Raw genomic sequence first — 27,143 nt, 5'->3', positions numbered from 1 at the left:
TTATTGAGCTCGTGCCCACACATTTGTTTTAAAGGAGTACTGACACCCATTTTCGGCGTTAATATTATTGCACAGTTCGCTTCCTTTGCTCAACAGAATACCCCGGCTTAAATACGAGCAGCCTGCGATGCGAAGAACATTCTTTAATTGGATCTCATTTATCGCGCCTACGGAACAGCAGGCAGAGCGGCACTCAGCAAATGGACATCAGCGTGACATCATCCCGTGGTAGCCAAAAGAAGTGACGCGGACAGCGCTCGTCAAAAACTCATGACGTCACTTAAAGGGGCACTGACACAAAAAATTTGCATCTTGTTTTTTTTGTTGCGATAAGTAGCTAGTGACCTACTTATAACCTGTAGAAACCTCATTTGCTTCAGCGTGCGACGGTTGTTTAATTAGAGGCATTTTAAATGCGGCCAGTCGCAGTTTCGGTTTCAGCGAGTGCCGCGAAACGATGGATTTGTGGATTTTGTGTGCACAAAGCTGACCACGTGACCGTCGGAGGGATATCACAGAGCAGAGCCGCCGTAGCACTGTCGAATCCGCATCGATGGCAGTTTCTGCGAATGCCCCCACGTACTGATCTCGTGAGGCGCTTAATTAAAAAGCGACCGTGGATGTGACGCAGGCGCTGCGAGTGCAAATGCTACCGCGGCTAAAGAACGACGCGCGACGCTCGAGACGGTGAGTGGCAAGACGCGCGCTGGGAGCAGCCGGCCGGTCTGCCTACAGGTCAGCCTACAGATGTGTTCGGCTTAGCACTGCGGCGGATATTCGAGTGCCGCTCTCGTAAGCGGTGCAGATGACAATTTTTAATGCAACCCGCCATCGCATCATTAACTCCTTTCTCACGTAAGCCACCATGGTCGGGACTTGGGGGAAATTTCGTGCAGCGGTAACAAGCTATCACTCGAGCTACCTGCGTCGGCCTGGGCCACTGCGCGGCCGTGGCCGCCGCCTGCACAGCGACCGTGCGGCTAGCTCAGTAGGCTTTTCGTGCCTCGGGCGCGTTTTCGCATCCAATGGTAATAAACAGTAATAGAAACAGAGTGCCTGGAATCGCTGTAGAACTTTGGTCGCGGCCAGCTGCCCCATGAGCTGACGAAATCACGGCGCCTCCGCCGCAAACGATCGGGTCGTTCGTTCTCGAGAGCAGAAGCTCCGCCCTCCGGCCCTCCGATTGGAGCGGCGAGCCGGGCGAACCGGCGTAAAACGCCGGCAGTGCGGAAGCGGCAAACACAAACTCGTGACGTATTTGGATATTGTTTATTTACACGATATCCTCGGGATGTCGATTGCGCGTGGTCTTCTGCTGGCAGGTCGGTTCAGTTTCGCACACTTTAAAATTGATTTTAAATATGTTCTAGGCTGTATTCGCCGCTGATATTTTGCAGATGATGTATATGTGTTCCCACCAATCTATCTCCGAAGTTATCTCGCCTTCAAAATTTTGTGTCAGTGCCCCTTTAATAACACGCGCGGCCCCGCGAGCGGCAACTGGGCGCCAGCGCATTCACAAACGGGAACACGTATACCAGAGCTACAGGCATAATCGCTGCCCAGAAAGGCACTGCTGGCCAAAATAAAGTTCCACACACTGGAAAGGAAGCGATAATATAGCCCGGAATCACAACAGAAGTCGCCATCAGGACTTTCATTGAAATCGGTCATCGGGTTTCCAACGCAATGGTAGGCCTAGCACCTCCAGGCAGCTCAGCCGCTCAGCTCCGGAGGTAGCACGGTCGAAACAACGCCCCCATCGGCCTCCGCAGTGTTTTGACGTCCGCACAAAGTATTTAAAGTGCTTTGTCGGGTTCGCCGGACCATTCAGCATCGATAAAAGCAATAAAAATGGATCATGAAATTTTCGAGTCAGTACTCCTATAAAATAGGGGGTCCAAGTGCTTGGAGGGCAAGATACAACATGCTCGCTTACAGCAATTTTTGTAGATTTCCACAAATGACTAGAGGCCTGCCTGCTGTGTTTCTTACATGCAGAGCTGTTGCTGCAAACAGGTCTCTCCATGCATCACTGCATCACTGCTTTAACAAGCTCTGCAGACAAAGATTTCTGCTACAATTTTTCGCCATATTATCACCTCTTTTCAGGCCTGTGTAACCTCATTTTTGCCAGAAATTCCTTTCTGGTGGGCAGCGAGAGATTTTAGCTGCTGTGACGAATGTCAATTCGCATGCCACCCGGTGTGCAAGCAAGTACTTGCAGCCACTTGGTGTGGAGCGTTTCCACCTGCAGAAAACACTTCATGCTTTTCAATGTTATCCATTTCTTGTGAGATAAATCTTCAAATTGAGCTAAGCCCACGCAACGGACAGCAGAGATCGACATTTGTCCCATCAGAGATGCACCGTGCGTAAAGTCACCCGCACAGACGGCGGCGACACTCGTCTGGCAGCCGTCCGAACCAACCAAACCACCAGTGGCTTCTCCCAGAGCCACAAACGGCGATTGGCTGCAGCACAACGTGCCCAGTAGTACTTTAGTTTTCAACGCCAGTTGTGTCACAGAGGCTGTGTAAGGGATTGTGAACAAGGCTTCCGTGGTGAAGCCGAAACGTCCCTTGTTTTTTTTTTTTTTTTTAGTTTCTTTTAGTCGGTGTGTCCGTTTTTACTGCAACATGTCTCCCGCCCTGACGGGCTTCCGTCGAAGCCTTGAGTTCAAGAGACACATAATTTCATTGTTAAAAACATGTGATTGCCGACCAAAGGCCCATTGAAAAGTGAAGGTGGTCGGAAAACGAAGCTGTAAAAGACACCCACATCGATCACCCATGTGGCATCTTGAGTTCACACATGTGGCTCTACAAAGAGTGAAACCGGACGCTCTGCCTGGGATTCGCAGGGGAGGCATCCCCAATGCAGCAGCGTCGGCAGAAAGAAAACGGAGAGGAACGTCTTTCGAAGGGTGAGGAGGAGGGCAGCACACGCGACTATGGTGTCATCTCGCTCACTGTCTCCCCCTCACTCTTGTGCCATGTTTGGCCTCCAAACAGCGCCCTCCCCTCCCCAGGCACTGAATCCAAACCACCTCCTGTGTCCCCCGTCTCCATGTGTGGGCATAGCTTAGTCGGCAAGACGACGAGCTCTCGCTCCGCTACTCTTCGGGCCCAGGCTTGATCCCTGGTGGTGCCTGCAGTTTGTTTGTATAGCCTGGGCGTAGCCAGTAGTAGCCTGGGATGTTTGTTTGTGCAGCCAGTAATGGCCTGGGAGTTACCATCTGCGGATGCAGACACGAAAATTTCCTTGGCTGGTTAGAGGTACACTGCATCGCAGTAAAAGGTGAAAAGATGCTTCGGCTTCTTCTGTGTGAAAGGCTTCCGTGTGGAAATTGAAACATATTTTTTGCCTTTTTAGTGGTCCTTTGGTCGGCGATCAGGTTTTAAAATATTCGCTCTCAACCCAACCGGACGAGATTTCATCAAATCTTTTTGTCAGTGGCTACTTTGGTCCACGACGCATCGTAGGCTGAATAAAAAGAAACACTTTTTTAGGCAATTAGTCCTAGTGCCAATCCCCTGAGCTCATCCAGAGTGAATGCACTGATACTCCTTCCTTGTAGTGTTCAACCAAATCCTGCATCAGAAGTCAGACTTCGGCGTGCCATCTTGTGCTGAATTCCAATGGCTGATCCGAGCAACCAAATCCTGTTCCGAAGGCAGATGGGAACCTCTGTCGCAGCCAAGCAAGGTCGCTCAGTGGAGACAGAAAATTCGCTCCCCCGAAATCAGCGGAGTCGACCTGAACTGGCGGGCTGCCTTCTCTTCTCTCGTGACTTCCTTGGTGTCTGCTCCCGCTCCATTCCCCTCTTTGAACCACCATGGCGCCCGCTCCGGCAAATGCACACAAAAGCCACAGCCACAAGGGGAAAATAGATTGATCATGAGGTTTAATGCGCCAACACTACACAGGCGATGAGGTGCGCCATGGTGGAGGGCTCCGGATTAATTTTGACCACCTGGAGATCTTTAACTTGCGACCAAATCTTGAACACATGGGCATTTTCGCATTTCGCTTCCATCAGAAAAGCGGCTACCACGGCCGGGAATCGAACCCGCGACCTTGGGCTCAGCAGTGCAATGCCTCAGTCATTGAGCCACTGCGGTGGGTTAAGGGTGAAACAGATGCTGCACGCCATGTCCCCTTCATGCTGGCTACTTCGAAGTAAGTATGACTCAAAGAGCTATAACTCGGAATCAAGAGGCAAAGGGACCAGCTCAAACGATGACTTCATGAACATGGCTTATACACATGCCTTCAGCGTTTCCATTTGCTTTTTCACTTGCCTGCGAAAAGGCCGATGAAACTCTCGTCACAGGTGACGTTGGATGCCATTGAAACTAGAGTGTCTTCTTCAGCAAAAAGCCGACGAAGGGACTTTAGTTGAGGCCGGGTGTCGTATGAAGGGCAATCCCTAGAGAGGGGATGCACCAAAACCCCTTAAAAGAGAAGGAAGGCCGTAAATTTGAAGTGCGCGCCAAGAACGAACCAATCCACGAGCGCCGCAACAGAGCCCCATGACAGCATAACCAATTATGGAAGTGAAATGGGGAACCAATTCAAGAACGCCACCAAGAAGCCAAGCGGCATGGTGACGAAATATGGATGTCAAAAGGTAGTGTGCGTTGCGATGGACCCCAGAGGGTATATAAGCGAGGAGCACAAGGAGAGGGGACAGGCAAAAATCCGGAAGGCGAAAAGAGCCTGTGAGCTTCGAGGGACGAGCCAGGGGGATGCGGTCAGGCCACCAACTATGCCTACCAAGCCTGGGGAGGAGCGGGCCGACCTCGCATCGGCTGCAGCGTCTTAGTCTGTAGGCAAGGTGGGGCTAAGAGGGCCAATTCGGCTGCAGCGTCTTAGTCTGTAGGCAAGGTGGGGCTAAGAGGGCCAATGTGGGAAACAAGGGGGTTTCACCACACCTGTGAAATGCCCCAACCAAGATGCCTCAGAGAGATTTGCGGCGTCCGCGAAGGAGACGCCGCGACGGGTTTGACGCACCGACAAAGGCGACAACAGGCTCCAAAAGGCCAGGACGAACCAGGAGACTTATTGGCCAAATGATACAGCGCATATTGATTGCCACCAAAGGGCTAAGAACCACAGAGTACCAACGCGTGCCCCAAGGCCCCGCCCGAATGGGCGGCAATTGCCGAGGTTGCATGTGGGCTGCTCGCGAGGTAGGAGGCGCCGTAGCACCGCTGTCGAAATGGCACGCGTGTGTGGGTCTGTGTACGGGGATGAGTAACGGGGCTGGGGTGAGCGACAACGAACAAAGGAAATGCGGAAGCAGAGTCTGCTTGTTGGTTTATGCGTGTACCGGCAAGATGTGTCTCGCATATACATTTACAGCGCATGAACGCTATTTTTTCGCGCAGTGCACGTACGCGCTTTTCGCTGGTAGATTGTTTATAAAACGCCCCTTAATCTTCGGCATAAATGGTTTTGTGTATAATAAGAAACAGTTAAGGCAGTACCTAATATTAACATAAGGTATAAAATCCCCCTATGCTGGTTGCTTAATTCAAAAATATTTTGATGGAACCCACTAGTCGACGTCACAGTCACTGCTTTGGGGTTCTCTGTCGTGTAAAGCAAATTTAAGCTCCAAGAAAATTGAACCAACCGCACGGGAAATTATAAAACAAACTTCCAATCATGTGCGAAAATTAAACTGCAAGCTAAATTGCCGCAAAGGCAACCGTGCGATCGTTCGTAATGCTTCCGACAACCCACGCGGCCGAAGGGTGTCCTCCTTTGACGTCATGACGGGCGCAACCAATCAGGGGCATCAAAAGACGAAAAGCGCGCGTCTTTCAAACGGGGCCGCGCTTTTTGCAAGATAAATGCCACTTGGACTCCTGTACGATAAATTTCAATGTGATATTCGGAATCAGCGCGCAAGAAACTACATAACTGTTAATCTAACTCAAATTTTTTGGAAAGCGCTTCAGCTTCCCTTTAATGCCTTCTAGGTACTTGACACGGATTCTTTTGTTTCTGCTGTTTTTTTTTTTAATTTGTTGTCAAAAGGGTTTCTTGAATGCACCAGTCAAGCGGGCACCCGAGAGCGCACGCATAGTATTTCCAAATGCAACCATTCACGCTAATGTAGGCCACGATGACGTGCTTTGAGTAGACGATGCATTTAGAAACCTACGAACAGTTGGACCCCGATGTCTCAGGGCTGATGCTTGTCCTGAAGTGCTATGGCCCCTTCAGCTCTCCCAATTCGCTTTGACTTGAAAAACTCACCACCTGAATTGATTCATGCCCACTCAGGTCCTACGTACACACGGCAGCGCTGAAGTTCCGCACGATTTCCCCACTTTATGTATAATTTGTAATATAAAACCGCCCTATAGGTTTTCCTTTATTCTCCAAGGTAATATAGTTGATCCCAGATCCACTGAACCCAGATATGTTGCGCTATTGCATATATCGAACAATCTAAACATCCCCTTGGAAATCCCATGCAAAGGTATAGTGCCCTTGTATGCCCATATCGAGCTCCTGTATTGAGCTCCCGTTCACCTGCACACATGACATATTAGGTAAATGCCCCGCAGTAAGTGGCCCGGCAAGTGTGCTTCTCCTGATGGGGTGATGACATCTTGTGCATGCTGCCGCACTGGGCGAAAGGGATGGACTTTGACACCTGCTCAAGTGCTAGCATGGGGGCAGCCACGTAGCAACACGAACACGAGGAGTTATTGGGTGCCAAAGGCAATAAAGAAGGGGGTTAAACCGACTGGAGGCACTTGGTTTCTGTGTGCTTGCCTAGCAGTAAACCAGTGGTAGCTCTATTGCCACAGGTGTGGCATGGTGCGTGCCTATTTCATTCACGACGTCGTGCCATGTGTTTCAGAGCCTTGGTTGAGAGAGAATAGAATAACCTGGGTTTAACGACGAAGGCAGATGTCATTTGACAGCCAAAGGCCAGTGAAAAGGAGTCGCTGGTCGTAGAGGCATTCAAAATTCCTCGCAGCACTTTTGAGTGCGATATTTTGAGCAAGCCACAGGCGTGCTGACACAGCCGTGAAGACTGCCGTGGAGACAGCCGCAGCGACCGCTTTTAACCGCTTGCTGAAACGCAACACGGCGGGCAAATGAAGTAGTTCATGCAGGAAAAACCTGATAATGAGGGCGAAATTCGCACTGTATAACGTCATACGTGCCGCTTAAAAAAGTGCACATCAAATATCCTAAGTGGTGGTAAGCCTAATCGTCTCTGGTTGAGCCACCCGGTATACCCGAGTGCTTTGAAGCTCCTTCCATAGGGTGCACGCCTCCCCATTGGCGAAAGTTGTCAAGCTCCTCCCATTGCCGCGCGCGGCGCAAGTTGCTTTCTGGCCAAGGCAGAAGCAGCCGCCGGCACGCAATCGTGGACGCGGGCATGAAAAAAAGTGCACGTGCAAGGCTCATAAAGACTCACAAATGCTTTGCTGCACTATACGCAGCTTGTACGCAAGGAGCTTGTAGGCAAGAAGATCACTTACGGACTCCGTGGCTCACTACATCCGCGGCATTGGGTGGCCCGAGTCGCCGTTCACATTTTATCGAGACCCCGTTTCAGCGCTTGCGTGTCCCAAGATCTATTTCTACAACCTAAATTTTGTGCCTAGTTGTCCATGAAACTTCGTTACACTGATTTTTTTATTGATTCTTGCCACTCAACACACTAGGCCGCTCATTTGCCACATCAACAACGACCAAAGGTTTGTACACAAACAATCACGCGATCCACTCTTTCACTCTCACCAATAAACCCCAAGGTATTCATTAACACAAGCACACTACTAATAAAAACCAACCAACTAAAAACAAGTCTAAGTGCTGACCATAGACTTCGAGTGGCCTCTCTAAAGTATTGTCAGAGTCCTTCAATGGTATTGCCCTTATGACGTGCACCTAAATTATGCCTAACGCTAACAAAATTCCTGTCTTGGTCAACACGGCACGCGCATTACAAAAGTAGCTGTGACTCCCCCGCCATATATCTTCGCAGTCATGGTGACACTTTGTTTGGACCCATAACGAATTTGAACTTTGCTGCATACCTTGGACTGTACAACTTCCCCAGACGCGACGGTGCGCCTTTCACATATGCGGCCCCCAAATGACTTTGCAGCAAGCTTAACCCCAGAACGCACCCGCGCTTTGCCCGCCCTAATGCATTAATTATCCCCGACCACTGGAGAGGCAATCCGCCAGCGCCTCAAGGCACCCTCGGCACTCAACGTCTCCATTCTCGATGCACTCATCAAACCGGACGACGTCTGAAGTGCCAAACATTTTTCACACACACAATGGGCAGCGAGTCAAAACTGAATCCGCAAGCTTCCTTCCGGGGAATGGCACGTTTCCATCTTGCGCACAGCGCAGTGTCAGAAGGTAAGCGAAACAGCGATGCCTTCTCGTCATTTCCTCTGTAGCCAAAACGGCAGATGGGAAAATGCCCCAAGTTAACGGCACGAGCATTCACAGAAGACGTTTCAGCACTCTTTAAATAATCGGTCCATTTCAGCGGTGACGACAGGCAAAGCAAACGAGCCCTGCTAATACTGCAGGGAACGCCTGCTCTGTGCCGCACTCCCCTCCCACCACTTCCCCGGCTGCGCTCTCTCATAGCGTGACAGCAGAGTTTCACGACTAGAAAAGCATCGAGGGACCCTGGTGGCATTTACGGTCGAGCCACCTTATAATGAAACCATTTATAACAATATACCGGATATAACGATAAAAAACTATGGCACCGCCAAGTTTTGTATGCGTTATATGGTAAAATAAACTGCTTATTACAAGGCTCCAGTGCCGCGATGTTGGATATGACGATTGGATCGGATTACAGCGTGCACCAAACATGCGAGCTGCTGCCGACTCTCCACGCCAATAGCACCAATAGCGTGCACCGCCTCGCATATCTTCCACCCCTCAGAACATGAGTTGACTGCGCCGCTTACGGGGAAGTGAGGGCAGGAGGAGAGCAGTTTTCTTTCTGAACCCACCTCCCTGCACCACTGCATTTGCATCGTCCTCGCATCGTCCTTGCATCGTCCTCATCGCGCGTTCGCCTGTTGTGTTACATGTGCACCGCTTTGAATTTAACAGGGTGCCTCTTCAACTGCCTCCGTTTTTCCACGGAAGGGATGTCAGGGCCGATGTTTTGTAAACGCCCCAGTGCCTCACTGAAGAGGCGGTCACTGCATGAATACATACTGCGAACAGCGGAGACAATTTTGACTTTGACGACGCGGTTGCACAGCCTACTCAGGTAATTTATTCGCAGGAGGCCCAACGCATGATACAGTCCCTCAGGGCCTTTGTTTCCGCCAAGGACCTTTCGCTCAGCCAGGTGAGGCGCCTATAGATGCTCTTAAAAAAGATGTACACCATATCCGTGTGAAGCAAACAAAGCTGACCGATGATGGCTTCTTTTGTGCAAACAAGTAGTAGTACGACCTTGCTTGCATGCGAATAAAATGTTTTGATCTCTGTTTTGGCTTTTTTCACCTCCGCAAACCGCTTAAAACTATTACCAGTTATAACGATGGAATTTCCTGGGCACTTGAATATTGTTATAGATGGACTAGACTGCATATTCAATACTGGCTGCAGTGCCCAATTTACACTCATACACTGCCCATCCCGGATCCCTTTGTTCTGATACTGCATACTTTGGATACAGCGGATTTCTTTTTTTGTAGATTTAGGGTCCGCTGTAACGAGTGTGGACTATAATATCCACGTTCAGCTGCAATGCCACCCCTTTTTAACCCTTCAGTTTCTTTGCCAGGAACCAGCAACAAACCTCCAGCCTTCCCGACTCATGCCTCTGGTGGTCTTCCGAAGGTTACTGGCTGCAACAACAGGGCTCAGGGATAAAACACTACGGCGTGGTGCGGGTGGATCACCCAGAAGGCCAGGACAACTTTATTCCCCCGCTGCTCCATTGCGCCGGTAAAGTCTTTTGCTGACTGCCCTTCTTTGGCTGCGGTTATAATTGCGTCGCGATTTGTGCCGAAGGAAGCGGGTAACGCAAGACGTCCAATGCAGCCATGAAAAATCAGCAAGCTTACCAATGAAGACGAATATCTGGTGGTGGGAGTACCGCAGGAGCATGGATATGGAGAGGGTCTGCGAGGAGAAAAAAATAGAGACAGACAGAAAAAGACAGTCAACCATAAAAAGCACTGAAATTGAAATTGAGAAAGCGGCTCTGGGGAAACCATCAGAGAGTGAGGGCCTAAACGGCCGGACGCATGTACTTTTTTTTTCCCGACGCCTAGACGGCTAGACATCTTTTTTTTTTTTTGCGACGAGCAATAACATTTGAAAGTATTGGGCACTATGCCCACTTGGTGCAAAAAGCCATAAGAATTGGATATCTAGGCAATGCTATCTACAGTCGAACACCGCAATAACGAAACCGCCGTGGAAAGCCAGACAATTCGCTTTTGCAGGAATTTCGTTGCCGCGCGAATGAAACATAAACGACCGGAAAATCGGCCACAAACCAAAAATTTATTTCCTTAATTCGGTCATATTACTTCGCGAGTCTACCTTGCAGCCAACGTCACAGTTCAGCTCTCACTGTACAAGTGGTTCATTGCTAGTCGTCGTGCACGCCTAAGAACGAAGAGATCGTGTCAAACACATCCAAAACATTCCGTGGGTTCATCTTCTCTGCACGTTTTTCTCCCTGGCCCTCGGCACCGAGTATGTCCGATCATGCAAGCGAAACCCAGCTTCTTCTGTTTACGAACTTTGCTAGACAGAGTGGCACCTCATTTCACCAATACTGTTTAGAAAACTAAGTAAGCACCGCTTTGTTGACGTCCAGAAAGGCCACAGCCGTCACTGTTTTGTTTTGTGCATATGCGCCATTGAGAACTGGTGGGATCCTTGCTTTTCAAAATGGTTGAGCGAGCTGCAGGCGTTTCCAAACTTATCGGCGCTATCCTCCCTTAACACTCCCTTCCTCCACTTGGGCCACTGACTTCGGCAATGATGGCGGCCTTATCTCGTAGCAATACAAACCTTCACTTTTGGGCTGGCAAAGGCATCTTACCGAGAGCAAGCATGCCGACCACCGCGCATAAACAACAAACGCACGTGCGCTGTTAAGCGGTAGCGGGCTAGCGTATCCCAAGCCAAAGCCGCGACTTGAGTCACCATGTGTCGCCCCCTGGTGGTGCCGCTGCGAGGATGCCTCCACACCTCCACAGCAGCCGGCTGCGTGGTCTTTTTGGTCTTTTGTTAACAAATATGGCAGCGGCCATGCAAGCGTGCTGTGGCAGGAGTTTACGCACTTTGAGTCCAAAAAAAAAAATGTACTTGAGCCCTTTTTGGACACAGTTAATCTCCAAAGGGTAGGTAAAATGCCAACCCAACTTGCAGCGAATTTCGTTAACGCGGGATCAGTTTCCAAAAACATTTCGTTGCCGCGAGATATAAAATACATGGGCGTCTATGGACGTTCGCCGGGGATGCGAAAATATTTCGTTGCCGCGGGAGTTTCGTACCCGCGGGATTTCGTTATCGTGGGGTTTTACTGTAGTACACTGATGGCGTATTCGGTTGGGCGTTTACGAGCGCTCTGGAGTGCTCTGAAAAGCGGCCGCACCTTCGGTTGGTAGAATTCAAGTGCTCGAACTACCTTCGGTTGGTTCTTTCGGAGCGTCAGCCTCCAACTCGGAGTGCTCCCAAATGCTCTGATTTCGAAGTGAGAGCGTGGCGCAATCTGGCCGGGAGGACGGGTCACGCGACACAAAACGCCACGATCACTGCTCTGACTGCACGGTGGCGCTACAGGCACACTGCTCCGAGATTGCCAATGCATTTGTTTGGTATGCTGCCTCTCGCGCTCTGATTGCGAGGCGCCTTGGCATCTGGCGGATCTGGGCCAGAGGAACGGAGCGGCCAACCGAATACACCATAAGACCCCCTTCTTTCGGAAGCAAGCAAACTATCGACCAAGGGCAGCATGCCAGTTGTTATTCTCAAAACATTATGTCTGTATGTACTACTTCTACACTGGCCTGTTACTGCAATAAAACGCTGCTGACAGCCGGCAGTGCATGCTATTATTCCCCCTTCGTCTAACTCCACCTGCAGTTAGGCACGCTGCAATGCCCCATTGTTTGCAATGTAGCATGCGAGACGGTCTCACAGCCCGTGGGGAAAAGATGTATGGTCGGCTAAATGGGTTTAGAAATGAAAGTGGCCACACGAGCGCCATGTAAATGAGTTGTGTCAGTGCAAGAAATCAAGTGTTTCACAATAAGACATGCTGTTTCAACTTACGTAAAGACATTTCTGCAGTTAGAATAACAATGAAACCAAAGGCACACAATCACTCTGGACGGAAGAGGATACCTGGCATTCATTTGCATGCGTGCAAGGAATAGATGTTCCTGACTTAGATGATATCAGAACCAGACGAAGGTTACATTTCCATTTCTATATGCAAAAAAAAAAAAAAAAAAAAAGAATGCTGCAGCCATACCACTATCAACTTTATCCATACCTGTATTTCAGGTGGCTTGCTGCACAACAAAAACCCTCCTAATTCACCCCGACTCACTTTTGAGGAAATCTAGGCGCAGTTTTCTTTTTTCTTTGACTAATTTTTGAACAGCATGGTTAATCAAGGAGGCATTAGCCACACGTCTGGGGGCCTCACTGGCTAAAACAAAAACAGCTAGGTGTGCTGGAAAGCGACAAGGGCAGGCCGTGGATATTTATGGTTGACACAACATTTCTAAAACATTTCTACCTTGAGTGGGTGCATCCTTTATCAGCAATTGACAAGCAATGATGTCAGTCAGCAGATGCTGATTTCGAAACTGTATAAGTGGGCAATTTATAAGCATCAGCATTTATATGCACTATTCTGCCGCCAGCTCAGCCAAAAAGCCCTACCCCTGAAATCCCCAGACCCAAATTCAGACAGCCTAAAAAAAGTTATTTTGCATTATTTACTTCTTGCCACACAAGCACAATGTGCATTGGTGGGCCACAGCTAGTTCTTTTTAATGACAGCTATGGAAAAGATGTCCATAACAAGACACACAAAAGCAGGCAGCATATACGAACACATCAGGAATAAAAAAATTGTTCCTAATAATTAGTTCATTACATTCATTTTCCCCCATATATCAGGACTTCAAGAAAGGAGGTTGGCAGCAAACTATTGCAACACAATTCCCATCTCAGTCCTGCAAGAATGCCAGCAATTCAAGCTCGACATCTCAGCCCACCCTTGTTCTCCAAAAGCGCACAAAAATGGTGCTTCTACTCTGTGCTTTGACAGTGTGAAGAAGGCCTAGTGCCGAGTGCCCATGCTAGCCAGAAATGATTTCAGTTCCCCTATCAGGAACTTCCGAAGTAAAGCCATCGTAGAAAATTTTATGGGAGCCATGTGTCTCCTTTTGACTGACAATACCTACGCCTCCCTTTTCCCAGGCTCCAATCCCACGAAAAGCTGGCGCCTTCTGTCTGACCTTTCTACTAGGACGTCCAAATGCCCAGGTGCTCCCATACGTTGTGTCCCGAGCTATACGACTGCTTAACAATGAGTGGCTGCACTGTTTCAACAGTGTGTCTGCACACCCAAAATGTGCAACGTCCAGCGATAAAACCGGACTGGTAGGAACCAGATGGGAACTGTAAAGCCAGAATCAGTTTGTTACATTGGGCCCTTTATTGTTGCCAGGTTTGTTCTACGCAAGCATAACAGCACTGGGGCAAGTGAAGGCAGCATCTCGCCAATTTCGTTCAGCCGTCCTGCCAATCGTTGAGCTTGTACAAAAGCTAAGTCGCTAAGCTGTCTAACAAAAACACTACTACCTGGCACCAAAGATCAAATACGAGACACAAAGGTCGAATGACCTTCATAATGATCCCCAAAATTACCTTCGGAATGACCTCGTCCAGTGAAATAACAGCTGCTCCCAGAACACACAGGTCCAGAGATCCCAAATGAGACCACCCCTTCTGTTCCCACAACAAGATGAACGAAAATCCTCCAGCTCCCATACATTGCACAGAGGGGACTGTACCTCACCAATGATGCTTCATTTCGAACAACAACACACAGGGTTTGTACAAGCTTCAGAGTACAGATATCCAAGGATATCCAAGGGCTTTCAAGGCCCCATCAAGGCATTTTCAAGGGCGTTTTTATTATTGTTCCACTCACGTGTCCCAACGTTTCCTTCGTTAGGTTATTAGAAAAAGACCTGGGGAAAAACACCTTTGGTTTAACTCCATCCTTTCCAAATGCGCAAGTTTAGCGCCACCGATGATAATATTGCAGCAACTTTACACAGGCCACGCCGTTTCAGACATTTTGAAGCGAGGAACTTAATTAAATACCTCCCCCAAGTTCCTGTGTTCACCAAGACGAGCACACTGACTCTCCCCACCATCACGCAACGAGTCAAAATGAAATCTTTCGATCAAGCCATGTAGGAGCCAAATGCTGTGCATTCTCCCGTTCAAAGTCTTGCGCGTATCTGTGTTATTTCATTCTTGGGTGTCAGCACCATTTCTTTTTGAGCAGTGATAAGGCCTAGCTAGGGTGGGGCATAGATACGGATAAGCAAAATGAGTAACGGGTAACATCCAGAAGCCGTGAAAGTGAAAAGCAGGTCGCATAATTAGGCCGCTTCTTTGTTGCCGAATTCAAGGGTTTTTAAGAAGAAAAAATTCCAGGCTTTCAAGGCCCTTGAAAACGGAATGTTCAATTCCAAGGGTATGGAAGGTTTTCAAGGACCTGTACGAACCCTGCGTTCACTTGATATGACACAGATGAAATACCTAGTTGCCCTGAACCTCAGAAAAAGCTGTTACTTCACTGCAAGGCAAGTGCTTTTGTTTGTTTGTATGGACGAAGGAACCCCACGAGGAAGAGTGCAGTGCTGATGCTTACAAAGACCAGCATGATGAAGGCTGCGGCAATGTACGACGTCCGGCTCGTCCACATGCTGATGAACCGGTAATGCTCCCCGGTCACCACATTCCTCACGTAGCCTGCACGGAAGGGCAACACAAGCCACGTCAAGACCATCCGTCCTTGAAGCACACTGACTCGGAGTCACACGGTGTACCACTGCATCCCAGACATACCTGTAGATGCCCTAATATGGCCCAAACGCAATATCAAATGATACATAAAACTGCACCTAACACGTTCTTTTAGAAATCCTGGAGAAGCTTGATTGTTTTCCCCAGGGATAGAAAAGGAAGTTTTTTTGTTCGGTGGGGCAGGTTTAATGTGCCTAAGCTGGTACACCTGGACTGAGGTGCGCTGTAATGGAGGGCTCCAGGTAAATTTTGGCTCCCTGAGGACCTCCAATATGCGCCGGGATTTCAGCACACAGGCATTTCGTTCACTGCCTCCATGTGAAAGGTGACCACGATGGCTGGGATCGAACCCTCTTCCTTGAACTTAGCAGCACAATGCCTTGGTTCACAGCTTTAAGTCCCTCAGGGTAGGGCCATTGAAGAACAGTGTTTAGGGCACAAAGCCACGCCTCTCAAGACAGTTTGCCCCATATAAGTAAGTAAATAATACACAAAACATGCAAATAGTCCTAGCTCTTCAACAATTATTTATAACGTACAGGACTCGCACTATATTACAAAGGCATTGCAATGATTTTTGAGGATGCTTTGAAGATATTCTCATCCTAAAACGATGCCAGTGGTTCATAGCGCTTTGCCCTTCCTCCGATGAAAACAGAGATGTCTGTGGCATGCAGCCTGGCTGGGATTGCCATGGCCGCTACAACATAGTTCGTATTGCCTCGTAAATAGTATGTCGCTTGTTCACCTTCAGCCATGGATCGTGTCGCCTCCATCCTGCCACCATGTAACAATATTTTGGGCTTAAAAACAGGCACCTTTTGAGATACAGTTGGGGTGCAAGTCACGACATAAAGTTCTATCATCATCCGTCTCTTTTCCCCAAATTAGGCCACCTGTTGAAGCCAAATGCATATAATACTTTCCAAACATTTGCACTTTACAAATAGCCCTCCCTGTGTCAAGCTCCAAAGGACAGCAGCAAAATACGTATATATTGCAAGTATCATGCAAACTGCCACCCAGAAGGAAAGAAACAACAAAGCAAAATTATAATACACACCTCCTCTACTTGTTTTTTCGAACAAATACTCAATACTCTCCCAGGAAAGTGACATCACTGTAACCCACATGCCAAGCTGCTGCAAGCAATAATACAGCAGAATTTTCACATGCACGGAAGGCAAAGTTATTTCAGCAGAGAGCTTATTGGGCTACTGCCACTTCATTGCTTGCATTTCTACAACTGGCGCAAACTTGCCACGACATGACGAGACTTCCTGGCTGCGTCCAGCGAAATACTTTTGAACACTGCGTCTATGTGAAACCAACGAAACAACTCTTGTTTGGCTTGTTATCCCTGAGCTCTGCCTAAACAAGTTAAGCTTCATTTGTAAAAACAGAGTGCTGTTGCGAGTGAGACAGATGAACGGAAAATAAGAACTCGTAAGCAGGCAAGACAGCCAACCGTGCTCGAGACACCTGCCGCCGGAGAATTCGCCTCCTGCTACACTCGTTCCTTGCCCTACAGCGGTGTATTGTACCGGAAAGCCCTTGGAGTGTGTCAATGAGTGAGTGACCTGTACACTCCATCCCAGGCCGAGAGGAAGAGGCATCTTGACGCTGGCAATGTCTACACGAGGAGATGACCACCTCAAGAGGTGCACCCGAGTGTCACTAGACGAGGTTTCAGAGTATCGGCACTGTTTTCTATTGTTCCAAGCCACCGGCATGATCATTGGTCAGTTCGCACTACGTGGCATTTTAGATGCTACGCATCTCATGCTCGCCCCTCTGCCCTTCCTGCGTCTGTCCGGCATCGTCCGCACAGCTGCGCCTCTCCTCCTCTCCTCTCTCCGATAGCGAACGCTCTCTCCCAAACAGCTGCGGGTTGGCGCAGCGCGCTCTCACTCCGTTGCTAGGTGCCGGTGGGCAGCGCTGCGCATGTGCAGTACTCTCTCTCTCTCCGCGCTCTCCTCTCCTTCGGGCGCTGCGAATATAAAGCGGCATGCCGCGCTCCGACGGTCTCAGTCGACGGTCGTCCGCGTTACGCTTGCACTCTCTCGCAGTACTCGACGATTGCTTGATGCAATCGTCGAGCCCTTAACTGTGCACTTTACGGACCACAAGGCACTCATTCTGGTGAGCAATAAAGACCGTACCTGAGCATACGTGTACTGCACGTGCATTGCATGGTGAAAAGGGAAAATTACGCCCACCTCCCCTTCGCGTGAGAATCCCTGCTATAAGCGTAATCAATATGATGGAAAACGCCAATGGAACCCCCCATGAGATGCGTTGCATCACACCAGGGTTCCCGCGAGGGGAGGTGGGCATAATTTTGTTTGACACTGCGACGTTTCATGGGCACTGCCATTTTGTTGTTCATGCGTTTTGGTCAGTCAACTCTGGTAGGCTTAGCTTGTCCTCCCTGTTCTGCGGCTGCGCGCGACTGATGTTGTTCCGAACGCAAATCAAAGATAACGCGTGTAGCAGCCTTTCAGCAGCAGAAGTGTGTCCTAAGATGCCGTCCTGCTGCACCTTCGGCACTGTTGTTAACAAACGACCAGGTCGAAGTTAGCAGCGAGGCCGTAGAAGCGGCAATCTCATAACACTGATGAACACCAAAATGGCCGCCGCTGCTGACTCGCATGCCTCAGTGGCGTTACTCTGATATCTTATCTAGTGACACTAGTGCACCCATAGAGTTTCTTACAATACAACTAGAGGGGAAACTGGCGCTGCGATCGTACGCCTCAATGGGCGTGATGGGTAGTTCTGGATTCGGATTGGCGCTCGATGGCTCTTGGAACTTACTATGGATTGCAGGCAGTTTCGTTTTCGTTTTGGATTTACATGAACACATTTGCCTAGGCGGGGTGTTGGGAGGAGTGATCAAAAATACGTTTCTCCTTGAACTGCATGCCTCGCAGGCACTGACGCCACCCTGAGTGGAATGTTTTATAACCAGAGTTGCGAATTGGGTGGGTTATAAATGCATTGCCGCACAGCGAGCGTGAAAACACAAATGACGGCGCTCTGTGCGGTCAAGTTGTCTGCGAATTAGGAGTTGCGGCGCTGCTCATTCGGCAGAACAATGTATTGTCGAAGCTGACGACGGTTGCGATTCGCTTGGAACAGCCACACCTTTCGTGCGAACGCCGGCTCCTACGGCGTAGAACAGCAGCACTGGCGGCCGATAGGAACGCAGCTTGATGGATGTCACTAATTCAGGCAAGAATAACTTCTCCAAAGGTAATCGGTTTCTTTTTTCTTATGAGCACAAAACTTCTCTTACTATTACAAACCACCAGCGCCGAAACTTTTACAAGTAGTTTTTGAAGAAGTCTGCGTCCTGCTGTAGTTGGTGGAAAATGGCAAACCTGCTCCACAAACCTTCTCGACTCCGCGTCTGCTTTTTATTTAAACGCGCCGTTTTATTTTGTACAAAACCGGTTTTTCGTCACTAACTTTCTTGTTCGCCGTGTAATTTGTAAACGGAGAACTGGGCAATAAGAGTTTTTTTGTCAATAAACACTATTTGCGCAGCCGCAAGCCCGTTTCGATCCTACGCAATCCGGTTCCAGAACTACCCATCATTCCCATTGAAGCGTAAGCGCCGCTGCCATGTTCGCGTTGACACTAGCGCCAGTTTCCCCTCTAGTTCTTTGTATGAAACTCTACGAGTGCACCCTATACAAAGCAGTGCACTTGAAACCTCGGCCCTCGCCCATGCCCAATGACGGGCATTACACAGGCTTTCCTACAGCAGATCTAGTCATATTCTGGGACACCAGTGGCACAGAGGAGGCGCACCCTTGTTGTCCTCCTTCTCGGCCAGGTTCTTGAGGCTGGCCATGAGCACGTCGTCGTAGCCCAGGAAGCCGTCCAGCAGGAGGCGGCTGAACCAGTCCCCGAAGCAGCTGTCCTTGGCCGGGTCTGCAAGGAGGGAAGAGAGAGGGGGAAGGGTGGAGGGCAGGACATCACTGGTAGGCGACCCCTCAGCACTCTCCTCCCCTGTCTGCGCACGTGTGGTATTAACAGTGCTGGGCATTAGATAAGCTTTACACCCCCACGTAAAGCTTTATCCATTTGCACCCTACAGGAGTTGGCCACCAAATCTAATGCTACTTCAAGAACTGCGAGGCATGCTGTGAAAGAGTCTCAATGTCCATCCCCATCAGAACCTTTCTGGCAGTGTTTGCCAGAAAGGTTCTGATGCGAGTTGAAGAAACTTCAGAATTGAAAAAATTTACACTTTATACCATTTATGAATGACCTAACCCTTGTAGCAAGCCAAGCAAGTTCCCCACAAACACTAGGCTCAATATGCAAGAACTTCCCTTAGGGTCATTACACTGCCCATGGCAGTCTGCCCTTGACCATTGTTTGAGTTAAAAATGCTGCTCTCTAAAAATGCAGTTAATACCACCACAGTAGTTCCTGCAAGTCACAATCACCAGCGCGCATGCAGCCAGTATTCACAAGTATTCACAGCCATTTGCTTTGTTGGCTACGGTGATGATCAATGTGCTTCTTTTACAGGACTTCCAATGGCAAGCCTTGATTCAAGATGCCCTTCTGGGCAAGAAATTTTTCCAACAAACTTAGCCAACTTGAATATGCACACCCGACAAACCACCACCACAAAAGAGAGCATGAGGATTTTGCTGCAGTGCTCGAAACCACAAAAAGCGTAAGATGGCAGCAAGCTGATGGCACTGACTTTAGCACTTCCAGACACTGCACAGCCATCTTCTCACAAGTGAACGCAGCAGCTTCCTTTGCATGCACGAGAGAATTTAGGCCTACATGCAACTCCATGTGTGCCCGTTCCTGCCTTCTGCATTATGCCGTGTACAGGAAGAGAACGGTGTCTCACCCAGGGTGACAATCTTGACGGAGATGTTGAGCTTCTGGCGAGTGGCGGGGCTGAGCCTGAGAAGTCCGTACTCCAGGGAGTACTCCACTATGTACTCGTCCTGAGGCCACACTGGAGGGAAGGGAAGAGTACGCACTCATCAGTCAGCTCCAGGTGAAATGATCAGAGCCCAATCGGCACAGCAAAACGCACGTGCTAACAGTCAAAACTAGGATTCTACCCAATGCAGGCTAGATGAATTAATTGTGAAGCATTCCTATTGTTGTCCCACATAACTGCCTCTTAAGACACTTTTCCATGCCTAGCGCTGTGACTTGTCAATGGTAGAGACTTGCTTGTGCCCAATACTGGTCCCTTCTCGCACGTTTTACCAGTAAAGAGCCAGTAAATTGTTTTTTGCCAGTGAAAAGCCATTAATGAGCCAGTAAACAACCATTGCTATGATTGACAAACGTAAATATTACCCCTTGCAGTGCAAATGGCCTTGCTGATACCCCATTTCTTTAGTTATTTCTCATTTTATACATTCCTTCCCATTCCCATTTATAGATTCTCTTTATCCCTTTTTTTTATACATTTTATACATTTTTATACATTTTAATGTTTTTATACTTCAGAATGTTATGACGTATATTTTGTTTGTATTTCCGAAACTGTATTCCTCTGAAATGATGTACTGAAACTGTTACCTCCTTTGCAATACATTGTGGTAAAAAGCAGTTTGCTGCCCTTACGTTTCATTTGTGTAAAATTTTACTGCATCGTGCCGCCACAGCCGTGTAAGGGTTCATGGGTCCAGTCAAGCAGTTAGTCTGCTTTAAGCCCATGGACCCCTCCAGATGTATTGCTGGGAAACAAACTGTTTCACTGATACGACTTTCAAGAGACCACGCGAAAGCGTCGTATGACCAGGGTGTTGATTGATCATGGTACAAGTAAATGCCACCCCGTTAGGCAGTCTCACCCAAAGGTGGGCCAAGAACTCATTGAAACGGCTATATTTCGTGTGTTCTCGAGTAATTTTCAAACCCCTAATTGAAATCCCAAGTTACCAATGAAAACAATGCCAATTTTGTGGCCCCCTCCCCTCGGCGGCGTCTGTGCTAGCCCGCCAGCCCTGCACCTCACACGCGAAAGATAAGTTGGGAAGGCCGGCATGGCTGAGCGAATTGAGAGGGCAAAAAGCGAAAGTGTAAAAAAACTGCCAAGGCCGCAATCAAGTCATGCAGGGGAAGGCAGGCCGCATGCCGCTATGAACCTAGTGGCGACGGAAGGGAGAAGCGAAACAAATGACAGTGCTAGGCGGACATGGAAAAGAGGACAGGAAAGAACACAAAAAAAGAAGTGGCAACACGGCTTTGAACGGCACTGATTAGCAGAGATCAAGTGGTAAGAGCGGTAAAGGCTGGAAGGAAATGATGGTGGGCCGATGCAGAGGGTAAACAATGAACAGGGGGAGAGAGAGCGTTGTTTAAGGGAGCCATGACGAGAAAATACAACTTCGTGTAATTTGAAAGAACTAGGATTCAGTATCTCACTCAGCTCCATTACAGCCACAAAAGATGTTTTTCTAACGAAAAAAAAAAGCTAGAATTATTTAAAAACTTTCAAATTTTGCACCACAGTGACGTGTTATGAGAAAGAATGACGTCACACGGGCCAACAATAAAACACAATTTTCAGTGCGTTAACTGCACGTTAGCATTGAAGTGATGCGGTCAAATGGAACTAGAGGCCCCATTACAGACGTCCAGTCATGCGTCGTCGCGACTGGTCAGTTAGGTGGCCGCCGTGACGTCATAGAAAAGTTGCGGGAAATTGGCTAGGGGGTCGCGACTGCTTCACACGTTTTCTTTAATATATCCGTTATTTGTTCGAAGATTGCGATGATATTGGTATCATTGTTATCGGGACTAAGCAGTCTTTCTAACAAACCCAACTTGTATTTTGTCTTCACGGCTCCTTTAAGGAAGAAACTTAGATCGAATGGGAAAGGAAAGTGGGAGTTCGGTCATCGCCATGGGGTATGCATGTGTTTTCATGTTCGTCGGCTCGATGGGGGCTTCAGATTGGCAGTCCGTCGCCCATTTGAACTTTGACTTGGGTAGAGCCGTCGAAGGTTATGCACCCACCTGCCAGTACTCGCCTGCTTGCGCGAGTCTGTTCAGCAAGTGCTCAGGCCTGCCGCGGACTGTTTACCTTTGCACATCCAGCAGCGTCAAATGGGGGTTAAGGAATAAAGGTCGGGACGAGGCAGTGAAGAAGCGTGAAAGGTAGGAAAAAATTGCAGTTTATCCCCTCCAGAACCTGTCATATGAAGCGACAACGTGCGCCTGAGCACTGTATGAACGGAGTTTCTAATGCATTGTTTCTATGAGAAGTTTGCTGGGACTGTGGTGATATGTCAGAAGAAGCGGGTCGTCATAGAATCAGGGCACGACGTAAAATTGGAGTTCCACTGTATTTGTGGTATTCTAAGGCTGATCATTCTCCACACTTTTATCCGGAGACATGCCAATTCTGGGCCCAAACACAGCCTTGATTCGGATCATTCTTAATGGAGAAGTCAAGGCCATATTTGCTTTAGAGGGGTCCCAGAGCCCAACTGGAAAGGGTGGGCTCAACAGTGGTGGTACCAACACTACCAGAGCAGCCAGGCTCTCCTGCCCAGAGAGTTTTAAGCCTACCAGCACGGCGGATACTTGATACACACTTTCACTAGCAGTGTGGAAGAAGATATGGGCATGTTTTTCACCCACATTATCCCCTCTTTTCCAGCTCGTGCAACTGTTAGTGCCAAGAGCCCCACTCTTGCGAGCAGTAATAAGCCGCAGCTGCAGAAAACTGAACTGCTTCAGAGCTACCGCCAGCATCATGTTGATGCTGGCTTGGCCGTATGCCGTGCAGCACGGAATCCCCTAACCAAAACAGTGGCGTCACTGCGGTCGCCTCATTGTGGTGGCTGTTCTGGTGCTGGTTTCATTGAAACAAAACTGGCAAGACTAGATGATGCTTTGTATAATTATTTACATGGCGATCGGCCCAACACTGTACCCATTACACGATAATTGGGCCGGTAGGCACCAAAGGGAGTGCAAAAAAAAAAAAAAAGTGCTATTGCCCTGTGTGGTAGCTTGCATTCATGACACTGTAATCTATTGTTATACAGAAACTTGCTTTCCCATTTTAATGTGCTCCTCACTCTTTAAAACCTTGTGATAATTCCAGCTTTAAGAAGCACAGCTCAATTCAAACCCTGATTTTTTCTACCAAGGTGTAAAGTGCCGTTTGGAAAGAAGCAGCTCCACCACACTGTGGTGAAAACCCCTGTGTGGCTCTCTTCCCAGCCATTTGCCCCTCACCACATAACTGGTACACACTGCGACTGAGGGGACATGGCAGCAGCCCTTCTCAACACGCACTGCATGCACAGGCTTTGAAATGAGATCAAAGCAAAAACCAAGGCAAGCATCACACATACTGTGTGCGTGTGTGATTGTAGGGGGGTTAAACCCGCCGACGCAATGCAGGCCATGGTGGAGGGCTCCAGATTAAGTGACCACCTGGGAATCTTTCACACGCGCCAAAATCTCGTACACACGGGCGTTTTTGCTTCTCGCCTCCGTCCGAAAAGCAGCCACTGTAGCTGAGAATCGAACCCGCATCCTTGTGCTCAGCAGCACAACGCCTTAGCCACTGAGCCACCGCAGTAGGTATCACACATACTGGCCAAGCGACTTGTGAAATATGCTGACACATTGCTCATCAGAGTAGAGATGCACATATGGTGGATCCAGGAAGGAACACAGGAACCAGACATCCGGTTGTCACAAAAGCAGCGAAACACTCTAAGTGAGCCATGGGCATAGCCCCCTGCCTATTCCACATCTTGCTATTTTTGTTCATACAGCACGTAAACTTGAGCTTATATGGCTAATGCCCCTTGTCTTCTTTCTCTCTGCTACTACTCACAGCAAGAGTCAGTATTATCGGCCGTGTAGCGCAGTAAAAAGAAAATTCCAAGAAATGCGAGGGCAAAAGAGCTACTGTCCCCTGTTTCTGTTGCCACCTCTTTCTCTTTCAGTTTGCACTGCTGGACTGTTTTTTTACGCCGATACCAAACACAGATAGCACTTTTCATCCGTGGCTTACGGTATTTCTGCAGCTCCCATGCAGCCATGATGTGGGTAGGAGGTTTCTGTCAGCTCGCTACATCCCTTACTTGAAAACTTGTCCTTACAGGCCACCACTGAAAATTGGTTGGCACATATTACTGTGTCTCTGACATGATGCTTCTCAATAGGGCCTACTCGTTGACCCTGGCTTGCAGTACTGATAGAGGACTCAAATCAATTTTCTTTGCAACCAGCTGACTACCATCATCCCATCATACCAGCCCGAGACCCAACCACAGCGGAAGAAGTGGCCATGGCACTAGCGCTGCTTCAACCCGGCGTCGAGGTCGTGGTCACTGACAGCAAGAAGGCCTACAGCAGCTACCGGAAGGGCACGATCTCCTCCTTGGCAGCAAACATTATGAACAAGAGAGAGCCACCAGAAAGGGTAGTCGAGGTCGTATTAATCGGCAACACAATTGCCGACTACTGCACCTGAGAGATGGCACGCCGGGCACAAGAGGAGGCGAGTGGAGGAGAAGACGACCCGACTCCCGTCACTAGCTTCAAAGAGATAACAGAAATGTACAGGGAGGACAGGCGCGCACTGCCGGCACCCCATCGTACACTAACACGGAAAGAGCAGACAGTATTAAGAAGAATTTAAGCGGGGTCGCTGTCCCACCCAACATTGCTACACACCATGTTCCCACAACAATATGAATACACATGCCCCTTCTGTCGCCAAGAAAAAGGCACCTTGCGACACGTGATTGCAGAGTGTACGTCACTCAAAGCCCCCATCCCACAAATCCCATCCCCAACCAACACCCCCCTACCTCCTTCCCCCAAAGAGCGATGGGAGATTCTACGGTCCAGCCCCGCCACAACGACCCACGCGGCCCTAGTGGCCCGGGGCCTGGAGGACGGGGACCACCCCGTCGGAGGCCGCCTCAACAGTGACTTCAAGGCTCAAATAAAGTTGTATCTATCTATCTACCAGCCCGAGACGAAAATGATATTTCATAAGCTCCACTACGCTTTGTAATCACTATGTATGTCCATTGTGGCCCCAGCCACATCAGTGCTCTGCTGCAGTGTGTGCCCCGACATCCACAGTTACGTAACACGACACATTTTAAAGTATGCCATTCGAATCTCCCCATTTTTTGTACCAATGTGCAGAAACACTTACATGTTTACTCTTTGTTTCAGAGCTGTGACTGTCCCTCCATCTGTTGATCTAGAAACCAGCACGCTCAAATATACTGGCTTCCAAGATCTCTTCACTAAATTGGGAACTGCCAGCAGGCAAAAAAAAAAAAAAAAAAAAAACTTGCGAAACTTGACAATGAATAGAGCCCAAAACGTGAACCCATTAAGAGGCTGTTTCATCCGCACTAAATTTCAAAACAGCCGTGCATTTATAACGATCGTACTGCTACGTGCAATGCCCCCTCACCAGCTCTGGCCAGCATCTCCAGCTCGGACACGGGCTCCTGCAGCGGCTGGGGGTAGCCGTTGCTGTCGATGTTGGACGCGGTCTCCTGGCTGCCGTTGGGCGCCGCCTCGTAGTAGACAAACTCGGAGTCCCCTCCCTTGACACCCTTCACGCGGCTCCCCCCTCCTCCCAGGAGGGGCGCGGGTTCGTCGTCGGCCTCCCGCACGTCACTCGCCGCGCCGTCCACCTTGGTCAGCAGCTGGTCACTCGGCGGGCTGAGCAGCGCCTCCGCTGGGGCCGGGACGTCGCCCCCCTCACCCTTGGTGGCGTTGCTGTCGCTGGGCGGTGGCGGAGGGAGCAGGGAGGAGGGCAGCTGTCCCAGGCGCTGCAGCCGCTGCTCCTTGAGGTAGGACTGCTCCAGCGTGTAGGGCTCGGGGGAGGAGGAGGAGGGGGAGTCGTGCAGGATCTCGATGCGCAGGATGCCGTCCTGGGGCCACTGGTGGCACACGTGCTCCAGGCAGTTGATGGGCGTGCGGATGAAGGCCGCGTGGATGTACGCCAGGATGAAGAACGACACCAGCGCCTGCGGGACAGGCACACGGAAAGACATCTTGCGGCTGCGTGTGCAACTACTGTGCAACTGCAAGCGTTTACTGGGGCCTCAAAAACTTTCAAGGCCCAGCTTTCAGCTTGCCCAGCGTTGCCCGAATTCTAGTGCTGTGCACTATCAACTGTTTCCCCTTCATCATCATCATCATCATCATCATCATCACCACCACCAGCCTGTCTACGCCCACAACGGGGCAAAGGCCTCTCCCATAGACCTCCAATTATCCAAGTGATGCGCTAAGTGCAACCAGTTTATCCCTGCAAACTTCTTGACCTCATCTGCCTACCAAACACTCTGTCGCCCCCTGCCACGCTTGCCTTCTCCAGGTGATCTACTCTGTTGCCCTTAAGGACCAACAGTTATCTTGCCTTCGCAGTACATGCACTGCCCACACCCATTTCTTCTTATTTTCTACTAGCACGTCCTTAAAGGAGCCATGAAGACAGAATAGAAGTTTGTTTTATTCAAAATATTTCGCGTTTTATAGCGCCCCCAGCGCTTGTCCAGCAGCAAATGATGCCGTATTCACTGAGAAATTGATCAATTTAGGTTAACATTTTGATTCTCCCACCAAATCGTAGGTTTTCGTAGTCACAAATGACGTCGGAAGCGCGTGTATTCAAGCGAACTTCCACTGCATCATTCGGGTTTGCGGCCTTGCTGTCCGTCAGCCCTCCCAGATGGCGCTGCTATAGTCATCCACGAACTGTTGTCCGCCGTTGCGGTGTTTTCGAGCGTATTTGCACATGGCTTGTTTTTGTTACTGTAAAAAGTGATCGTCTCATGAAGCCTGGGGTATCCTCGACAAACAGGGTCACGTAAGACAATGCCGCTTACGCTAATCGGCCAGTGTCCTGTAAAACAACTTCAAAGCGGCGGAGTGCTGTGCAGCTAAAACAAGCATAGTGCGCGCAGTACCAACAGCAGTGCACATCGGTACTTCTATGCTTACGTGCGTTTTTGTAACTATTGTTTACCGCACCATTATTA

At 49.3% G+C, this 27,143-nt stretch overlaps 1 protein-coding gene across 5 annotated transcripts in view; it reads right to left on the bottom strand.

The window, feature by feature from the left end:
• Positions 1 to 27,143, bottom strand: part of LOC144163090 (membralin) — a 170,048-nt gene that overhangs the window by 29,864 nt on the left and 113,041 nt on the right. For all 5 annotated transcript variants that reach the window (XM_077693890.1, XM_077693892.1, XM_077693893.1 and 2 more), the window contains 5 exons: positions 25,565 to 26,126; positions 19,988 to 20,098; positions 18,922 to 19,044; positions 14,951 to 15,051; positions 10,095 to 10,152 (listed from right to left, as the gene is read on the bottom strand). In XM_077693890.1, coding sequence (XP_077550016.1) covers positions 10,095 to 10,152; positions 14,951 to 15,051; positions 18,922 to 19,044; positions 19,988 to 20,098; positions 25,565 to 26,126 — 955 coding nt within the window. The remainder of the gene's footprint in view (positions 1 to 10,094; positions 10,153 to 14,950; positions 15,052 to 18,921; positions 19,045 to 19,987; positions 20,099 to 25,564; positions 26,127 to 27,143) is intronic.

Source organism: Haemaphysalis longicornis, unplaced genomic scaffold, assembly GCF_048455015.1.
Source record: "Haemaphysalis longicornis isolate Haplotype H1 unplaced genomic scaffold, Haemaphysalis longicornis Haplotype H1 scaffold_12, whole genome shotgun sequence".
In the NCBI taxonomy this organism is placed as follows: Eukaryota; Metazoa; Arthropoda; class Arachnida; order Ixodida; family Ixodidae; genus Haemaphysalis; species Haemaphysalis longicornis.
Note: the sequence above shows the minus strand (reverse complement) of the source record. Positions and strands in the feature narration are given on the sequence as shown.